The sequence below is a fragment of the Peromyscus maniculatus genome, chromosome 1 (assembly GCF_049852395.1).
Source record: "Peromyscus maniculatus bairdii isolate BWxNUB_F1_BW_parent chromosome 1, HU_Pman_BW_mat_3.1, whole genome shotgun sequence".
NCBI classification, from domain to species: Eukaryota; Metazoa; Chordata; class Mammalia; order Rodentia; family Cricetidae; genus Peromyscus; species Peromyscus maniculatus.
The window spans coordinates 68,657,592-68,678,088 of record NC_134852.1 but is presented as its reverse complement, the minus strand read 5'-3'; the positions used below and the strand labels follow the sequence as shown (position 1 = coordinate 68,678,088).

The window sequence follows — 20,497 nt, the reverse complement described above, 5'->3', positions numbered from 1 at the left end:
AAAGGGTCCACTGGTATGCCATGGTAGCCTGGACCTAGTGTCCTTTGATCCTTATCACCTGCGTCCTTCTGCATGAAACCATTTCTCACAGCTCCACCATGCAGTTCAGCAATTCCATGCAAATGCGGCTTTCACTCATTGCTTTCCCCACACTAGCAATCTTGCTATTATCACGAACATTTCCAAACAAACATAAAAGCAGACTGAATGGCATCGTGACTTCCTGTGCTCCTCCTACCAATGACCCAGCTTCACCAAGTATCACAACTCGTAGGCCATTTATCTACCTTTGGTCATTCTGCTTAGGAACAAAGAAGGCAGCTGAGCTACTGCACACACCAATCTCTTTTATCCTAATTAGAAGAAACAAACATGAAGGCAATAACTTACTGCTTTATAGTCAGTGCACTGGCTAGGACCAGCACACAGCAAGTACTCAGTAAAATGTGTTCAATGACTAAATGAACAAGATGGAATACATTCTATCCAGGCTCTTTCTGCCTGGCCTCTGGCCTCTGACTTCCATTGTTCTGAGGCCATGTATAACAGCCATAAGCCTCTTGTCCCTTGTCATGCTCTGCAATCTCTCAGAGGGAAAAATCAGTCAGTCCTTAATAATCCAGTGCTTTTGACAAGTTCCCACTGATCTTACAAACTAATTCCAAGAGCAGCCAAAACACAATGTATGTGGCAAAGAATATCCAAGAGCATGTTATGAATCTGTGTTTCTGTGTCTGTGTTTTAACAAAAGAAAAATAAGAAAACTCTCAAAATACAAGATACTCACATGCAGCCACGAAACCGACTCAGGTCATTGTTTGGCTTCTCACACTCGATTACGCTGGTGAACGTCAAAGGATTGAATTCAGAGACCTGAAATAATAGCACACACACATTAGAGCATGGTTCTTAGCCTTTCTAATACTGGGACCCTTTAATACAGTTCCTCATGTTATGGCGATGCTTCAACCATAAAATTATGTTTGATGCTACTTCATATTGCAACTTTGCTACTGTTATGATTCTTAATGTCAATATCTCTGTTTTCCAATGGTCTTAGGTGACCCCTGTGAAAGGGTCATTTGATCCCCAAAGGGATAATGACCAACAGCTTGCTACTTTAGAGAAACCTAGGCTCTGGTCTTTCAAGTCTTAAGGCTCTTGTCCGTATGTCTTGCACTCACGGTAGGGCAACCATCATAAATTCTGGCTGAGTCTCTGCAGAATGCCATATGCCAGTACTTAATGTGTGCTCTCTTATTTTATAATGATCAATAACTAAATGTTTTAACTAGTGGACTTGTTGTGATTAGTGAGATGAAATGATTAGTTAGTTCTAATGCTAAATTAAAGACTGAGATAAAAGCCAAGTTGGCACCAGCTAAGGAAAAGGGATGAGTGGGGTTTCTTGACACACATAAGCTCCTTTCTACGTCTCCATAGCAATTTAAAGATGCAATTCCTCTTTGAAAATAGGAATTTATGCTAAAATTCCATTTCCTTGATGTTCTTTAAAGAGTCTTCATTAACCTATGCTGGAAAGAATTTAAATAGCCAAGTATGGGCCCATAGTTCAGCAACTGCATTATGATTCTGCTCAAAAAGAAATGACAGTTCACTGTAAAGGAGATATTTAGATGGATGTAACGATGCCTAGCTCCTTCCAAGAAGTCAGAAGGAGAGGAAGGGACAAGACAATAAAGGAGAAAAATGGAGTAAACAAGCCTTAAAGAGTACAGTGAAACCAAGGAATTTCTTTTTTTTCCTTTTCTTTCTTTTTTTTTTAAAATCAGCCTTCTGGTCAGGTTTATTGGATTTTCTCTGTCAAGTGTCACAAAACAATAAACCACTGAGCTGTTTTTGCTTTCATATATCACGGGAAAAGCAGGCTGAGACATCACAGGGTATAGACATTGTTGGCATCAGTCCAGGTAACTTGTACTCTATCACAACAATGTTATCTCCCTGCACACAATATAGCCATAGAGGTAACCACTCAGAAGTCATACCTTACAGTTTCCCTGTGTGCCTTGTGTACATTACAGAGGACTCACCTGGCAATACTAGTACAATAGCTGATTTTGAAATACTTAAATTTTTATTCACTTTGCAATTCTGGGGCTGGAAACTCTGGCCTCGCATGTGCTCCAAGGGTGTTCTGACACTGAGCTCTGCCTTCAGTCGTTGGAATGCCATCTACAAAGGCTTTTCTTAAAGTCTCTTAGTTACCATAAGTCTCTCTCCTTGACCGAAATAGCCTTGCATTCCATTTGCAGAGTGGGGCTCTGCTTCAGTGTCCAGTGTTTCTTTCAAGCTGCGTGTATTATCTTGAAACCAGTGGAGTGCCTTTTCCATAGCAAACAGTGGCAGATACAGCATACAAGATGGCCAGGAAGGGAGTGGCCTCTGCAAAATGCCAGGATGATTTCTGGCATCCAAGGAAGGTATGACTTAAAATATCCCATCTCTGTTTATTATTCATTCTCACTAAGAAGAAATATAATATGCACAGCTTGGAAACAGTAGGCTATTCCATCCCTCGGGCTTCATCATGCATTTGTAATGTTCTGCCCCAGCTGCGTGCCTTGGGAAACAGGCATGCCCAGGCCACAGATGCCTGACTTCATCTGGAACTGAGGAAGAATTTTAGAATTGGAGAAACCTTCAGAGTCTCTTACAGGCTGAACTGTACTTCTCTATTGCACAGAATGCCTACGTTGGGGTCATAACCTCCAAGAATACAGAATGTGCTTGTGTTTAGAGACAGTACCTTTAGAGAACTAATTAAGCTAAAATGAGGTCATGAGGATAGGGCTAATCCAACAGAACTGTTGTCCTTATAATGAGAAGCAGGTATGATATAAGCATATGTGGTGAGGGTGGGGAGGGTAGCCATGGGTCTACAGGGAGAAGATGGCCAAGAGAGAGGTCTCAGAAGCCAGCAAGCAGCTGACACTTTCAACTCAGACTTTAAGTTTCCAGAACTATGAGAAAATAAGTGTCTGTTGGTTCAATCCTCAGTCTGTGGCAGCCTCACCAAACCACACTAAGGCCACTTCCAGTTTCTCATTTAAAATGTGTTTCACCCTGGAGATTGATCTCAGTGGCAGGGCATCTGCCCAGCCTCTGTGAGACCTAGAGCACCTGCCCAGCCTCTGTGAGACACTAGAGCACCTGCCCAGGCTCTGTGAGACCTAGAACACCTGCCCAGCCTCTGTGAGACCTAGAACACCTGCCCAGCCTCTGTGAGACCTAGAGCACCTGCCCAGGCTCTGTGAGACCTAGAACACCTGCCCAGCCTCTGTGAGACCTAGAGCACCTGCCCAGCCTCTGTGAGACCTAGAACACCTGCCCAGGCTCTATGAGACACTAGAGCACCTGCCCAGCCTCTGTGAGACCTAGAACACCTGCCCAGGCTCTGTGAGACACTAGAGCACCTGCCCAGCCTCTGTGAGACACTAGAGCACCTGCCTGGCCTCTGTGAGACCCTAGAGCACCTGCCCAGCCTCTGTGAGACCTAGAACACCTGCCCAGCCTCTGTGAGACCTAGAATACCTGCCCAGCCTCTGTGAGACCTAGAGCACCTGCCCAGCCTCTGTGAGACCCTAGAGCACCTGCCCAGCCTCTGTGAGACCTAGAGCACCTGCCCAGCCTCTGTGAGACCTAGAGCACCTGCCCAGCCTCTGTGAGACACTAGAGCACCTGCCCTGCCTCTGTGAGACCATAGAGAACCTGCCTGGCCTCTGTGAGACCCTAGAGCACCTGCCTGGCCTCTGAGAACCTAGCTCACCTGCCCAGCCTCTGTGAGACCCTAGAGCACCTGCCCGGCCTCTGTGAGACCCTAGCATGCCTATCTAGCCTATGAGAGAATCTAGGCGAATGTCCAGCCTCTGAGACCTTACGTGCCTATCCAGCCAGCAGATGCATGTATAGGTATTTTTGTCTGGATCTACATCTTTTGCTTTTAGTTTTTAATTAGTTTTGTTTGCTTTCAATTTGATTCTAGGGAGTGAGCCTAAAGCCTTGATTACACTAAGGACCTGCTCTGTCCAGAGCCATACTCACAGCCAGGAAAAATTAATTTTGAAAGCCCCATCATCTAACATCAAGGTCATCATGATCAGCCCAGCAACAAGTGTTTGATAACACACAAATGTCAGGTGTTGTGCTATGGGCATCACTCTTTCAGAACTCTGCTGGGGAAGAATTTTTTTAAAGTATATTTTATTTTTAATTATGTGTCTGTGAGGGTGTGTACTCAGGAGTGCAGATACCTTCCCATGCCAGAAGAGAGCTTCAGATCTCTTGGAGTTAGAGTTACAGCCTGATGTGGGTGTTGAGAACTGGACTTGGGTCTTTTATAAGAGCAGTGCATGTTCTAAACTGCTAAGCCATCTCTCCAGCCACCACTGTTTTTTTACACTACTTAGAATTTGTGATCCTTAAGTGTGATGACAAAGGTCACAGAGGCCTTGCAGTAACTGAAGCTACCTTGGCTTCTGAGATACCCAACTTTGCCAGCGATGGATACTCATGGAACACTGATGCTGCCATACCATGAGACCATGCTACATCTGATACACCAGAAGCTGTGCAGTACATTTTATGACATTTCCCTAAAGGAAGGATGCTACTTGTGATAGTGGCTTGCAGTAATATCTACAAGAGTGGTGCTCACATGTGCAGACCAGCCTTGGACCGAAGCTGCAGCCTTCAGCAGTTAGGCAATATTCTGAGATTAAGTGCAGCTGACTATAGGGAGAGCTCCCGTCAATGCATAGCAGTTGCTATGTATCTCATTGGCTTTGTAATGCTCCAAGTGTCTGTTGTCCTTCAGCTAGCTCCGAGGTTTCAATACATCAGAAAACATAGGTGGACCTTATTATTTGGAAAGGAAGAGGCAGCATGGTGATGCAGCTGAAAGCCTTCCAGTCCTTCTCTTGAACTTGCAATTCTTCAAACTACATGAGTCTTGGGAGCAAAGACACCAAAAGAGGTGATGCTCAGGGACACCCAAAGCCCCAAAGCAGGGTGTCCTCCTAATACTCCCCCCACCTCCCCCCAGGTGGAACAGGTGTCTGTACAGATGCCTTGGCCCCTCTCATCCACACAAGGAGGCACACCACTGTGGGCATTACTCCAGGAATTAGTTGAATGAATTCTACTCCTTACAGATATGAATCTGTTACTAGCCTTGCAGTGGAAATGGTGGGAGTAGGTGGGGGTGGGTGTATATCTCATGCTCCATTCATACACAGTCAACCAACCACAGCCACGACAGGACTGAAAATATCCAGAGGGGGGAAAAAAAAAACTACACTTGGATAGTCCTTTTCTGCCACTGTTCCTTAATCAATACAGCATAACCATCTATATAATGCTTACACTTTATTAAGACTTATAAAAGTTACCTAGAGATGATTTAAAGCATTCAGCAGGAGCTATATATGCACTATGTAAATGTGTGCTATTTCTCACAAGGGACATGAGCAACTGCAGAATTTTTTAACCTCAGGGTGGGGCTGGGGAACCTTGGAACTAATTCCCCACAGACACCAAAGTAAGAAGACATTTCACACTTGCATTAATCAAATTACTCGTAATTATTCAATTAAAGCAAAGCAAATTTCCTGCATCTTACAACAGTAGCAGTGGCGTCTGAAAAGACATTTCCAGTTCATGGAAGTCTAATAGGCCAGTCTACGGTTTCAGCTGATGAGGTCAGTGGACTACACAGCTGCACGCTGTGGGCTTCTGCTGCTGGGCTGCCTACAGGAATCCTGCCTAACTCCCAGAGTGAGTCCTCCTGTCATGGTCTTTTCATGACATTGGCCCTTCGGGGCCTGATAAGAGGACATGCTGTGAGCAGCACCACTTTTGAGCTAGCCAGAGCCGTGCCTATCTCTGCATAGGCACATGGAAAAGCCTTCCACCTGCTGCATCTGGGCCCTATCCTAAAAACGCCCTCTGTGTCATCTGTCACATACTCCTAGACGAAAGGAACTCTGGGTTCTCCCTCCACCACCAGTCTTAACGCTACCTCGGGACATCAGTCCCAAAACGTTCTCTCCTGGTATAGTGCCTCTGCCTGACTTCCTGTATTATTAGGTTTTACCACTTGCCACAGGCTTGGGCCAGGCTAGCCTGAATACAGAATTTGTCTGCTATCTTGTAGAAACCAAACTACCTTCCAACACAGCAGCGAGGCTCTGCCAGAGTCATTGTCCTGACCATCTACCAGGCCCTCGTTCCTGCCTCGGGCATAAGGATAGCCCTGCTGAGGTTCAAGTCTGCCTGTGTTGCTTTCTTTGCCCTCCCTCTACTACATGGCTAGCTGCTCCGGCACTCAGGATGCTGTCTTTTAAGAAGCCCCTAATAGCATCCTGAAGACAGCAGGCAAGTACCACTGTTTGGAGCTTGCACAACACTCCCCACCCCAGATATACACGCATGGAGAGAGACGGAGACACCATCAGCCTCCTGCTTCACTGGGAAAGGCTGAGAAGACCTGTGTCTCCTTCACTAGACTGTAGGTCCCCCGAGAACAGGAACTCTGTACCCTGTGAGCCAGCACAGAAGCTGATGCTCAGACATGGTCAAGAGGTAATGCCTGCTTATTCTAGAAAGAACTCATGTACCATACGCTTCTGCGTTATTCTAAAGCTCTGAGTGGGGGTCAGGGGGGGTCAGCGAGCTAGAACCCCTGTTGACTGCTGTTTGCAAACAGCAGACAGGCTTCACCTGGCACCGAAGAAGGTAGGAGTGCTAAGAGGCTACGAGAGCTTCCCCATAGTTCCAAATATCAGTTTTTTCTTTTACAAGACCAAGCATGTTTCAGCTCACAAAAATGTAAGATGATTTCTCTGCAGCCTCTAATCTCGTTCTGTATCTCCTGACAGTGTGTGAAAACTACAGAACTAATTTAGGCGAGCATTTTAACCCAAACTGATGGAATAATTACCCCCACTCTAGCTCTGCACTTGGAATCCAATCTGTGCTCCACACAAGCCTGGCAGTGTTGTGGGAATTCACAGGAGGCCAGTGGTCCAATACAGATGAGTGAGTGAACTTCTCTGCCAGCATTGTTTTGACAAGTCAAAATCTTCAATTTGTCAAGGAAGTCATTAGTCCAGGCTGCTGTGGTACCTCTGGCATGCAGTGGGGGGTTCAAGCCCATTTGTTAAATAAGTACATGTTCAAATAGCATATATTTTGCTGGGCGTAGACTACTTCAAACATATAAGGAAAAAAGTCAGTGATCATTCTCCAACCCACAAATTAAGTGTTTACACTAACAGTTTATGCCCAGATACAAATATCAAACAAGACCCATTTAAATTTAATGTACAACAACAGTTGTTGGAATCATGCTATGTAAGGTCCTTGAATATACTCATACATAAGTAGGCTGGCACAGCAGTCTGACAAAGCTGGCAGGTAACCCGCTATACGGCAGTTCTGTGCACATCTCACCATTTCCTGTTATCATTGTTTCCAGGGTAACAAAGCAGAGACTATGAGAACAGCTCAGGACACCCATGGTCCTTCTTCAGGAACAACTTCACACATGTCCATAGCATGGGTGGCTTCCACGAAGCCCAACACTTCTCTGGTAGGTATTGGGGAAGGCAGTCTGGGTTGTTGCACATTTTTCTTCTAACTACAAATTTTCTTGGCATAAACCCAAGCATTAGGGACTAAAGGGTCATTTCTTTGAGAGTAGAAGGCCAGCTTTTCCCTCCCTAATTCGGCTCTGAGTGTGTAAGAGCCTTTCCCTCCCCTCTCCTCCCACCTTTTCATCCTTTGTTCCCTTACCTCCCGGCTGGTTCACAGCCCAGAACCCTAGAAGCTTCATTTAGATGGTGGCAAAATTCAAAAGGCTCCGAGTGCTGTGCTTGAGCCTGAATTCTCAAAATCAAAGCCTTTCTTTTCCTCTTGGCCACAAATACTTCATGCTGCTTTAGTGGGCCAGTCATCAGCCAAACCCCACATTACCTTTTATCAAATATGTTGAAGTGCACCGAAGACTGATTGTGCTTTTAGAAAGCAGGTAATGAATGCTGCTTCACAGGGCACTGAAATGAGGGCTATTCTTTAAGATAGCTAGCTTGAAAAAATCCGTACTTATTCCAACACGGCGCCACCACAGGATGCGTGCTGCAGCAGTGGCGCTGCTGAGCTAATCTGCACAGCCAGGGCACAAGTCCAGGCTCTACTTTGGTGTCTGTCTCACAGCCACCAACTACTTTGTGCCTTTTCGGTCGCTGACTGTGGGAAGGATGGCATGAGCCCTCGCTGAGAGCTGGGTGTCTTAGAGACCACTGAGCACACAGCCTGCTGAGAGAAAAGGCCACCTGCTGGGATGGACCTGATAAACACCTATGGTTTTTGTTTTGTTTTCTTTTGAATGAGACCGTGAAGAACTGTACCCAAGAGAATAAGTGAACTGAAGGGAAGATTTCCAGCACAGAGACAGACTGACAGATACCTTGAAGTAGAAAGCAACTCAGGCCTCGGGTTTACTCATAAGAAAGCAATAGGAGAACATTGCTCTTGCATACTTTCTGAGGAACATTAACATGAGGAATTCAAAGCAAAGGCCAGCTAAGGCATTCTTATTATCACCTGGAGAATGATTGCATGACTAAATAAATGGCAGCTGGAATGTGACATTCTAAACCACAACCAGACTAGCTCCTCCATCAAATTCAAGACAGATTAGCACTGCAGGCCTGGGCTGTGGAGAGCAGAGCTCCTGCTCCACACAAGGACATGCTGGGACAGAGTGCTAAAGTCGCATATCCCAAAGACCAACTTTAACAAAAGGTGAACAGGCATCAAGCCAGGACCCACAAAAGGCAGATTCCAGAGTTGAGGTCTGGGCTTTCCAGGGCTCCTTTATCTTAGAGGTTTACAAATTCTGAAAGTAGAGGATAAAACCTTGAGTAAGACTAGCAGAACAAATGCTATAGCCTAGGGGGCTTGTATTCACTTTTTCTGTCAATGTAACAAATAACCACAGACTGGACCCCAGAAAACAACACAAGTCTAGTACCTTGATGCTCTGCAGGCTGAAGTCAAGATACAGGCTCTAAGGCAGAAAAGGTTCCAGCAGAGAACCCATTCTAGATTTTCCCAGCTTCAAGAAGCCACCATCCGTGGTTTCTGGCCTCCATGCATTTTCAAATCAACACTGAGAAGCTTGAACCTTTCTCATGTGCTGTGACTTTGATAACATGCTCCTTTCAGTTGTGTGGCTACACCATGTTCACAGGGATAATCTGGGACCATCTCTGCATCCTGGAGGAAGTCAATCATTTAATCTCATTTTCAACCTCTATTTTCCCTGTCATCAACTTGATATATTAAAAGGTTCAGAGGATTGGGATATGGACATCTTTGAGAACTCCTATTCTGCCTCGACCTATAAAGAGAAGGACCTGATTAATAGCCATGGTTTTCATGAGGTCATGAAGAACTACACCCCCAGAGAATGAGGGAACTGAAAGGAAGATTCCCAGCATGGAGGCTGTACAGCAGGTACCTCACAGCATTGAGTTAACTTAGTGCAAATTGCTACCCAGCTGAGAGCCAACTGGGAGGCCAGAAAAAAAAAAATCTCAAACCGGGGCTGGAGACATGGTTGAGAGGTTAAGAGCACTAGCTGTTCTTCCAGAGGTCCTGAGTTCAATTCCCAGCAACTACATGGTGGCTCACAACCATCTGTAATGAGATCTGGTGCCCTCTTCTGGCCTGCAGGCATTCATGCAGACAGAGCACTGTATACATAATAAATAAATAAAATCTTAAAAAAAAAAGAAATCTCAAACCTAAAATCAGATTATAGGGATTCCACATAGTTAGAGCACCTGGAAAGAGCAGAGTCCCTTCCCAAGTAGATAAATAAACATGCTCACATGTGTACATATATGCATGTTGTCCGAGTCCTCAAATTATTGTAGAAATCAAACTTCCAAGTACAACTCAGATGCATAATCAAAGATAAGAGTACAGAAAAGTAGATAAACCAACACACACACACACACACACACACACACACACACATACACGCGCACACACACACACACACACACACACACACGCGCGCACACACACGCACACACGCGCACAAAATCAGTGAAAACTGGGATAGAAACAGGAACATGACACTTTCAAATAAGCTCATTTGCTATGTTCATCTTTATCAATGCTAGCGCCTCCATCAAATTCAACATGATAAAATTGAAATTTCATAAGTGCCAGAAGCTAAAATGTGGCCAAGCAGTTTCAGAGTTCCTCAGTTCCAATTTAAAACGCCAAGGATGAAGCATGACGATTTTCAGGCACAGGAGATGCAGCATTGAATAAAGATAAATGGACGGAGACTGTTCCCAGGCATATGGCAGCAAAATGCGGAAGGCAGGTCAGGTCTGCAGCTCGTTCCTGTGCCTCCAGGACACACGGTTGAAAATGGGAGGAGCCACTAAACTAGGAACAGCACTTTGAGACTCCATCTCAAAATAGTAATAACAAAATCCTGAGAACCAAGGAAAAGAAAACCAAATAACCAGAAAAGGACACAGGGCTGGGGACCTGGCTCAGTGGACAAAGTCACTTGCAGCACAGGTCTGGGAACCCAAGCTCGATCCCTGGAGCCGCCGGAGAGGTGGAAGGAGAAAACAGCTCCAAACGTCATCCTCCGATTTCCACACATGTGCCGTGACACACGCCTCCTCACATCATTCACACATAGTAATAATAATAATACATAAATGCTGTGGGATGTCAAATTGCTCTGATTGGTCAATAAATAAAACACTGATTGGCCAGTGGCCAGGCAGGAAGTAGGTGGGACAAGGAGAGAGGAGAATTCTGAGAAGCAGAAGGCTGAGGCAGAGAGACACTCCCAGCCGCCACCATGACAAGCAGCATGTGAAGACTCCGGTAAGCCACAAGCCACGTGGCAAGGTACAGATTTATGGAAATGGATTAATTTAAGCTATAAGAACAGTTAGCAAGAAGCCTGCCATGGCCATACAGTTTGTAAGCAATATAAGTCTCTGTGTTTACTTGGTTGGGTCTGAGCGGCTGTGGGAGTGGCAGGTGACAAAGATTTGTCCTGACTGTGGTCAAGGCAGGAAAACTCTAGCTACACATAAATGTACAACAGATCTGAGAAAAATTGCTACTGCGGGTCACGACCAAAAATACTAAACAAAAGTGTTCAAAGGAAAGGAAAATCCATCTCTGTGAGAGAGCTAAGACACTGAAAGTGAATCCAACAGAAAACGGGAACTGTGGGTCACGAGGGTGTCTTGAATGGACTAGCGATGGTGGCTCAGGGGCTTACAGACAGATATGACCACAAGGCATGAATGTGCGAGCTGAGAGAGCACGGGAAGATAAGAGGAATTAGAGCATTCTTGCTCTGTCTGGGAGAGCACAGCAATAAATCCACACTGATGCTGGGCAAGGAGGAAGACTGTAAGCTGTAGTGAAAGCATGCAAACAGCATCTGAAGAAAGAATGGTAAAGCGCTCAGTCAAAGGAAGGGAAAATACTTCAGGCAGGACACACAGAAGTTGCACACTCCACTCCACATGTAAAACAAACAAACAAACAAACAAAAACATAACCGAGCGGTAATAAAGGACCGGAGAGGCAGCTCAACAGGGAAGAGAGCTGGCTGCTCTCGTGGGAGCCCCAGGTCCAACTCCCAGCACCTACTCGGCAGATTTGCAGCCACAAACAGTTTCAGGGGACCTAACACCCTCTTCTGGCCTTCTGAGGGCACCCCACAAATATAAATTATGTTTTAGTTTTTTTAAAAAATCAATAATAAGTCTTAAACTAAAATCTTTTCATGGAAATACCAAGATTGTCAGACTAAAATTTGTTTAAAAGAACCCAATAGTATGTTTTTTATTAAAAAAAAAAAATCAAATGCACACAGATACAAAAAAAAAAAAAAACAGGGTGAAAGGCATAAATAAATGAATAATAAGTAAATAAATAAATGAAAAATAACTGGTACAGGGTAACATAGAGAAAGCTAATGTAACTGTACCAATATCAGATACTATTCAGAATCAAAAGACATTTCCACATATAATACAAAGTATGTATCTGAAGCCGGGCGGTGGTGGCGCACCCTTTAATCCCAGCACTCGGGAGGCAGAGCCAGGCGGATCTCTGTGAGTTCGAGGCCAGCCTGGGCTACCAAGTGAGCTCCAGGAAAGGCGCAAAGCTACGCAGAGAAACCCTGTCTCGAAAAACCAAAAAAAAAAAAAAAAAGTATGTATCTGAAATGGCAACAGCTCGCTTTGTTAGGACAACAAAGTTCTAAATTATATGAAGTAAGGAAAATCATACATCCTCAATACCTGTTTCACACATAAGAAACCAAAGGGCAGTGTAAACTACAAACAACAGTTCTGACTTAGATGGTTTCACCACAGAAAGTGAAGGAGGAATCAAACTCCTTCCAATGAGAACACTCCATGAAGCTAACGCCTGCTTGCACACTATATAAACTGAAAATGACATGCTGTCTTAGGGTTTCTATTGCTGTGAAGAGACACCATGACCATGGCAACTCTTACAAAGGAAAACATTTACTTGTGGTGGCGGCTTACAGTTAAGAGATTCAGTCCATTATCATCATGATGCAGGCAGACATGGTGCTGGAGCTGAGAGTTCTACATCACGTGCCCGCAACAGGAAGTGGTCCATTTCACTGGGCATGGCTTGAGCAGATATGAGACCTCAAAGCCCACCTACACAGTGACGCACTTCCTCCAACAAGACCACACCTACTCCAGCAAGGCCATGTCTCCTACTCTTGCCACTCCCTTTGGGGGCCATTTCCTTTCAAACAACCACACATGCCTTTCTAATTATTAAAAAAAAAGAAAAAATCCTTTATAAAATGTGAACATGCTGAGCCCAGCTCAGATGTAAAGATATAATTAATAGGTATATTACTTTCTATATCTATTTCCTAATATATATGTATATTTTATACTAGGAAGGAGGCACATTACAGGCGTTCAGTGTCATCTTAGCATTAGCTAAATAAGTGTAGCTTCATTGACACAGGAAAGAAATCCTGATCATCTCAGTTGAAGCAGAAAATGTAGAAATTGAAGGATAGGATTCAACACCAACTCATGACAACTGTTATCAGAATAAGAACAAAAGAATTGTTATCTTGTGAAAATATTGACCAGGATCCCAATTCAGTCTCAATGTCACTGTACAAAATTCAGTTTCCCTTTGAAAATTCAACTTCAGATTTTCAGCTTTAACATGTGGAAACATACCCACACAGCAGTTATGCTTTTTACTTTCAGAACAATACATTCAACAATTTATTTAAAAATAAGCTTCAATTTGCCCAATCAAAGCCAAGGTGATATTCTAAGCACATTTGGCATAGTCCAGGGTAAGCTATGATGTTCTCTGTATTAGGTGTATTATGCACTCTAGACTTACATTTAACTTACAATGTACTTATTAGAATATAACACCATAAGAAGCTGAGAAGCATCTGCATGTTGTCTGACATTCGTCATCTCAGACTTAAGGGTCAGCCTGCTTCCTGTCACTAACTGGACTAGAGGGAGTCTGTGCCGTAAGAACCATAATAATCAAAGCACTGTGGTATTGCCATAAGGCCAGAATATAGACCAGCAAACCAAACAAACTAGTATGACCTCATTGTCAAATGATATTTGAGATTGGTATCCACAAAATGCTGCCAGGTCAACTGAGTTTCCACATGTGAAAAAATATTTACCCCACACTCAGGAGGCAGAGGCATCGATCACTATAAATTCAAGGCCATCTAGCTATGCAATGAGTTCTGGACTAGCCAGTGCTACACAGTGAGACCCTATCTCAAACAAAAGAATTCGAAGAACTGGGGAGATGACCTTGTCTCAAAAAAATAAGATGCAGAGTGACTTAGGAGATACACAGTATTTACCTCTAGTGCACACAGGCATACACATCAGCATGAACACACACCTATACTACACACAAAAACAACGCATTTGGAGCCTTACATCACATACACATAAAAGATAATTCAATATGGATCAGTGATCTAAATGTGAGTTAAAACCATAGAACTATTAGTAGAATGGATGTTAACTATTCCTGAAGTATGTTATGATGGTCTTTAAAATATAACAGCAAATGCACAAACAACAAATGGGCAAAAGAGCTTTGTAAATAAGAACACTGGTGCATGAAGAGATGTCGTCATTAGAATGAAGAGGATTGTTCAGGACAGTATCTGGGGGTAGCCTTCAGAAGACTATAGCCATACGTCTGGTGAGAATTTAATGTAAGAATAGACAAATAAAACCAAAACCAAAAAAATGTCAGTGAGAACCTGAATGCTCAGACCTTTAACTCTAGCACTGAGAAGGCAGGAAGATAGCTGTAAACTCAAGACCAGGCTGATAACATCATCAGTTACAGATTATAGCAAACTGCACAATGAAACCCTACTATATTTAAAAGAAAGAAAGAAAGAAAGAAAGAAAGAAAGAAAGAAGGAAGGAAGGAAGGAAGGAAGGAAGGAAGGAAGGAAGGAAGGAAGGAAGGAAAGAAAGAAAGAAAGAAAGAAAGAAAGAAAGAAAGAAAGAAAGAAAGAAAGAAAGAAAGAAAGAAAGAAAGAAAGAAAGAAAGAAAGGAAGGAAGGAAAGAATTGGAATAAGCAAATAGACAAAAATCAACTGGTTGTATCCAGCATTGGGAAAATAAAAATCACTGGTGAAATCTCTCATCTATGAGAACAGCTACCACAAGAGTAAAGTCAGTGTCAGCAAGGCTGTAAAGAAACTGGAGCTTCTGGGCATCACAAATGGGAGTAAACAGAAAGTTGTTAAAGGCTGAACATAGAATCACAGGTCACTTAGCTGTTGTACTCCTAATAAGCCAAAAATTATTGAAAAAAGGGAACTCAAAAAGATGTCTGTACATCAGCAATCATTGTAGCACCATTAAGAAGAATCAAAGGGCTAGGTGGTGGTGACATACTCCTTTAATCCCAGCAGAGGCAAAAGCAAGCGGGTCTCTGAGTTCGAGGCCAGCCTGATCTACAGAGCGAGTTCCAGGGAAGCCAGGGCTATGCAGAAAAACCTTGTCTCCAAAAAACAAACAAAAAAAGAATAGGCAACCATCAAGAGGATACAGGAAACAAAATACGCATATTCATGAAACAGAATGCCACTAAGCCATAAAAGGATAAAGATTCTGACCTGCTATGACAGGAAAGCTGCTTGAGAATACTGTCCTAAGTGAAACAAGGGAGACTGAAAAAGCTAAGGCAACCCTCTTTCCTATCACTCTGTTTATCCCAGGTAAAGGTATAGATAGGGACAGAAGCAGGTAGATTACCAGGGGTTAGAGGATGGCGAGACAGACAGTTCCTTTTTCAGACTTACTTATACAATACATTTTAGAAAAAAAAATGTGGTAACACTGCACAATACCTTGAAGGAAATTTTCATCATTAAACTGTACATTTAAAATGACAATGTCACAAATCATACATTATCAATTCAAGCAGAAACACTGACAGACCATTTCTCCACAATTCAAGCAGAAACACTAACAGACCATTTCTCCGTGCCAAGTACATAAGTACTGAGTGAAAAAAAAAAAAAAGCCAGGCCCAAAGTTTACAAAGTGCATTTATTTTATAACTCTCTAGAATACCCCTAACAATCTCACGTAACTGAAAGAAGACTAATGGTTTGGGGACTCGGGAAGGAGTGGAGAGTGTTTCACCTCACTTTAGGGCGATGAGTGTCTGGCTGCAGTAGGGTTTCCCACTTTTGCAGAGGCTCATTCATGCACCTGCACACTTTCACTCTGGGTAGTCTGCTATGTATCAACCACAGTAAAACAGGTTAAAAGATAAGAACTTGAAACTAGTGGTGTGGATGTGCGTGTGCGTGTGCGTGTGCGTGTGCGCGTGCGTGCGTGCGTGCGTGCGTGTGTGTGTGTGTGTGTGTGTGTGTGTGTGTGTGTGTGTGTTACCTAGTGATACACTAGTTTTCCTTTTATTTTAGTGAGAAATTCTTAATAGGCAACTAAAAGAGCTGGCTAAGAGGAGTGACACTGCCATCTGACTGATGGGGGCTAGCTTCATCTTAGGGAGATTGTGTTTATAAGAACACAGTTTCCTTTCAATTCTACATTGTGCACAGTGGAGAAAAATTATCTGCTTAGAGTCCTGGTTTACTTCTCCAAAGTCTAAACTACATGTGTATATAATTTTGAACTAAATTATTTTCAGTGGAATTAGGTATCTTTTTTTATTCTAGTTAATAAATATAACATCTGATTGTTAGGTTCAGAATATTAGCAACTGGTAAAGCTGACTTATTCCACGTGACAGCAGATGGCTAGGTTAGGGTTTGGGGACAACACACTTCACTTCCAGGACTCACGTCTGGAACACTCCATCTTTCCTTATTCCTGAGCTATATAATCAAAGTCCCATTTCCTCCTTCAGTCTGCTTTCACTGACTCATCCTTCCTCCCAAGCCATGTAAGCTCCCCATCTTCCAGTCTTTGTCTGTTTAGTTCCCATTCTGTCCTTAGAAACATCCATAATACACAACACCTAGCTGACAACTAACTATTAATAACTGTACTGCTTTTTCACTGAGCAAAAGCAATGCCCCTGTCGATTCCTATAACCAAACACCACACACTGGGTAAGAGACTGGAAAGTCCTGCATCACAGCACCCACATCTAGTGAGAACCTTCTTACTTCTTCATAATATGCTACGGGACACTATGTGCTAAGACGTTCACTATGGGCAGTCTGCTATGTATCAACCTCACCTCAATAAAACAGCTTTAAAGATAAGAACTTGGAACTGGAACTCCCACTTTTTATAAAGCCCCTAATGTCACATTGGGGCTTCTACCTTATGACCTCCTCTACTTCTGATTACTTCCCAGAGGCCCCACCTCCAAACAGCATCAATATATCAAACTGAGCAGGTTTTTCAGCAGAACATTCTGGAGAGATAATCAACTACAGCAAACTGTACCATAATCTGCCTCTGATCCTGAGGACAGCACAGGAAGCATGTTGTACATACAAAGCAACTGGGCCACAGAGAACATGTAACTGGACCCACTTCGGGACAAGCAGGAAGATAACACCCCCCCACCAGTCCCACCCCTCACCACCTGCCCCCCCCACCACTTCATCATTCTGCTTCCTCATCTTTGCAGTGCCCTTCAGTGCCCCATTTAGGAAGTGCAGGAAGAGGGCTCACTGTCTGGGCTGGTGTCTTCAGCCACTCATCTGCATCTTTCAGCCACAGCCAACAGAACACACACTGCTAAGATCAGCACTTGAGCCAAGCAGGTGTCGGTGGCCTTTCCTGAACAAGATGATTAAAACAGAGCTCATCTGGCTAGCCACACTCATTCTTGCCAAATTCCTAACCCTTGTGAGGATTAAAATGAGCAAATGAAAGGAAAGCTCTTTGTTACAAGGGGATCAGAATCAACTCCACACAGTCTAGGCTCTCACTGCTTCCAACGTTTCCACGCATTTTCTGTGGGGTGAGAGTGGCCCTGGCACTTTCTCCTGAAAACATGCTCAGTCACCCTCCTGCAGCCACTTACAGCACAGCATTAGCACCAGGAGCCCCATCCAGACCCAAGGCAGCTGAGTTAGGGTGAACTCTCCACTAGACAGAGATGGGGCTCTGGCCGTGTCTGTGTGGGATTATCTTGATTAACTGAAGTCAGGAGACCTGCCCACTGTGACTGGCACTGTTCCCAAGGCAGTAGATCCATGATGATTAAAGAATGTAGAATATCAACTGAGCACTAGCATGCACGCACGCATTGATTTCTTCTGACTGGAGACCTAATACCACTTCCCTGTCGGGATGGATTGACTTGGAACTATGAGCTGAATAAATTTCTCCCTTCAGTTTCTTTTGCCCGAGTATTTTATCACAGCAATAGAAAAAGAGGATCATCTCCCATCCCAGAGAATTCTAGTGCCTTCCTACAAAAGGACTGGATACACTCGTTGTATTGTAACAATGGAGCCTGGGTTCAACTGGAACCTTCACCTGCTGGAGTCTGAGTCTCCCCTTTCCTGAGGAAGCTGGACCTGTGAATGTGGGATGAGGAAAGGAACATGCCAACATGCCTTTGGCTGTGTCTCTCTCACAAGTGGAATATATATATATATATATATATATATATATATATATATATATATATATATATATATACACACACACACACACACATATATACGCGTGCGCGCACGCGCGCGTGCGTGCGTGCGTGCGTGCGTGCGTGTGTGTGTGTGTGTGTGTGTGTGTGTGTGTGTGTGTGTGTATTGGTTTTTCAAGACAGGGTTTCTATGTGTAGTAGTTTTGGTGCCTGTCCTGGATCTCACTCTGTAGACCAGGCTGGCCTCGAACTCATAGAGATCCGCCTGCCTCTGCCTCCTGAGTGCTGGGATTAAAGGCGTGCACCATCACTGCCCGAAGGACATTATATTCTTGTGTGTTGGCTGCATTGTTAAATAAAGCCAGTCTCAAGTTCACACCTGCCAGGCTGCTCCAGGCAAACTCAGGGGCAGGTGGTGAGCACATAGAGATTGCAGAGGTTGGAAGGTTGTGGCAAGTGGGGCACAGATGCACACTCATTCTGTTTCTTCCGGCCTCGCACCACCCACTGCCCTTTTCCATACAATACACCGCATAGTAGAGGAAGGCAGGAGAGGCCTCGGGAGACCTTGTCCGTTCATGCCAAAAGTCCTGGGTCAGGATGACTAGAACTGACTTGGCCACAATCTCAGAGCCATTGCTGTAGCCAGGCTTCCGCCCCACCCACTAGGCTTGCTGCCTAGCTCCAATTTCTCCTAGTCAGTGTGCCATCCTGCCCCTTTTCACTCCTGAGCCATTTGGGGTCAGGGTGGGAGGACTAGTGGGATCACGGTGGCCCTCTGAAGGCATCTGAGGCAGAACGGTTCTTCTTCTAGCGCCCTCAGCTCGAGTTTCAGAACTCCTCCTCCCCTTTAACTTTGCAGAGTGTCTCCAAGAAAAACACCACTGGACACCAGCGACATGCACGTGAGGGTTAAGCGCATGAGTGCACTTGAGTGGATGCTCAAGTCAAACACCGCGGCTGTGTGTGCCAGTCCTCTCTACGGAAACTGGATGGAATGTTGGCTCCGGGCTAGTGACCAGGACACAGCAGCACAGCAAAAACTGATTCTGCACCATCAGCTGTGAGATGATTCACCCCCAGAAAACAGGCTCCTCTGACTTCATAGAATATAGTCAGACAGCAACGAGCTCTTCTTACGTGGATCAATTAATAAGAAACATGAATAAATCACCCCTAAAGACGCTTGTATAGAAAGACAGCTTTTAAAACTTATTTATACAAAGCTTTTCCAAAGCATATTTTTGTAAAAGATGATTTAGGGGTGTGTGTGTGTGTGTGTGTGTGTGTGTGTGTGTGTGTGTGTGTGTGTTTTAACAAAAGTGTCTAAGTGAATAATGGAAAGAGCAGGAAGACAAGGACAGAGGGGTTGCAGTTTCACTAGTGTCTGGTAAACAGGACAATAAACATGCACCTTTATGTCCAGGTGGAACCCACTTCTGTCAACATGACCCTCAATGCAAAGATTCTGTCCCGCCCTATGCACAAGAGCCAAGACGCGCTTGGATTCTTCCTAAGCAACGGTGGGTCCAGTGTGATTCAACCATCTCCTGCTCAGGAGTCCTACTGAGCAAGGATCCACAGCCCTGGCCGAGTCTCACTCAATACCTGGATTTTCGGGATTCTGCTTTTGCTCCTTGAACTGAGTTCCTTTGTCACAAGCATCACAACCTGCCCCACACAGTGATGTTTGCTGACAGGGTAGATTCTTCTTTACTTCTCTGTCACTTCATCTGCACATGCAGATTCGCTCTCCTTGCAGCAGTCAGTGGGCAGGTCCTTTGTAAAAAAGCCTTTCCATGATAGAAGTACGCAATGCCCGCAGGTACCATGTTAAGGGTTGGAGACAAAAACATGACACCCCCATTTTGCAGGGATTAAAACAGAGGCCCAGAGAGATTAAAACATAGCTGGCGCATGGAGACAGATCTCACAGTTTACTCTGATGGCTAAACCAGCCCACCTGTCTTCAAGTGCCATTCAGCGAGGCTCCTCCTTAACCTCTGCCAACACCATGCTCTTCCAGTGAGCCCCCAGGAAGAGGCGGAAAGGCAGCCAGCCAGGGGCCATGGAAGATGTAGCATCACACGCACATGATAAAGGCTGGGGCTGCAGCAGCTCCAGTCCACTGGCCCAGCTCCTCTGTCCTGAGAACAAGGGGTTTTCTTCTGACAGCTCTGAAAAGAGGAGTCGGGTGCCCAGAGCCAAGCGCTGAAGGCACAGACATTCCCTCTGCCCAGAAGGAAACCCTGTGGTATATGGGTA

The 20,497-nt window shown here is 44.5% G+C and overlaps 1 protein-coding gene across 4 annotated transcripts in view; it reads right to left on the bottom strand.

The window, feature by feature from the left end:
- The window catches only part of Atp10a (ATPase phospholipid transporting 10A (putative)), a 168,618-nt gene that overhangs the window by 50,925 nt on the left and 97,196 nt on the right, over window positions 1-20,497 (bottom strand). For all 4 annotated transcript variants that reach the window (XM_076543967.1, XM_076543974.1, XM_076543969.1 and 1 more), the window contains exon 4: window positions 788-873. In XM_076543967.1, coding sequence (XP_076400082.1) covers window positions 788-873 — 86 coding nt within the window. The remainder of the gene's footprint in view (window positions 1-787; window positions 874-20,497) is intronic.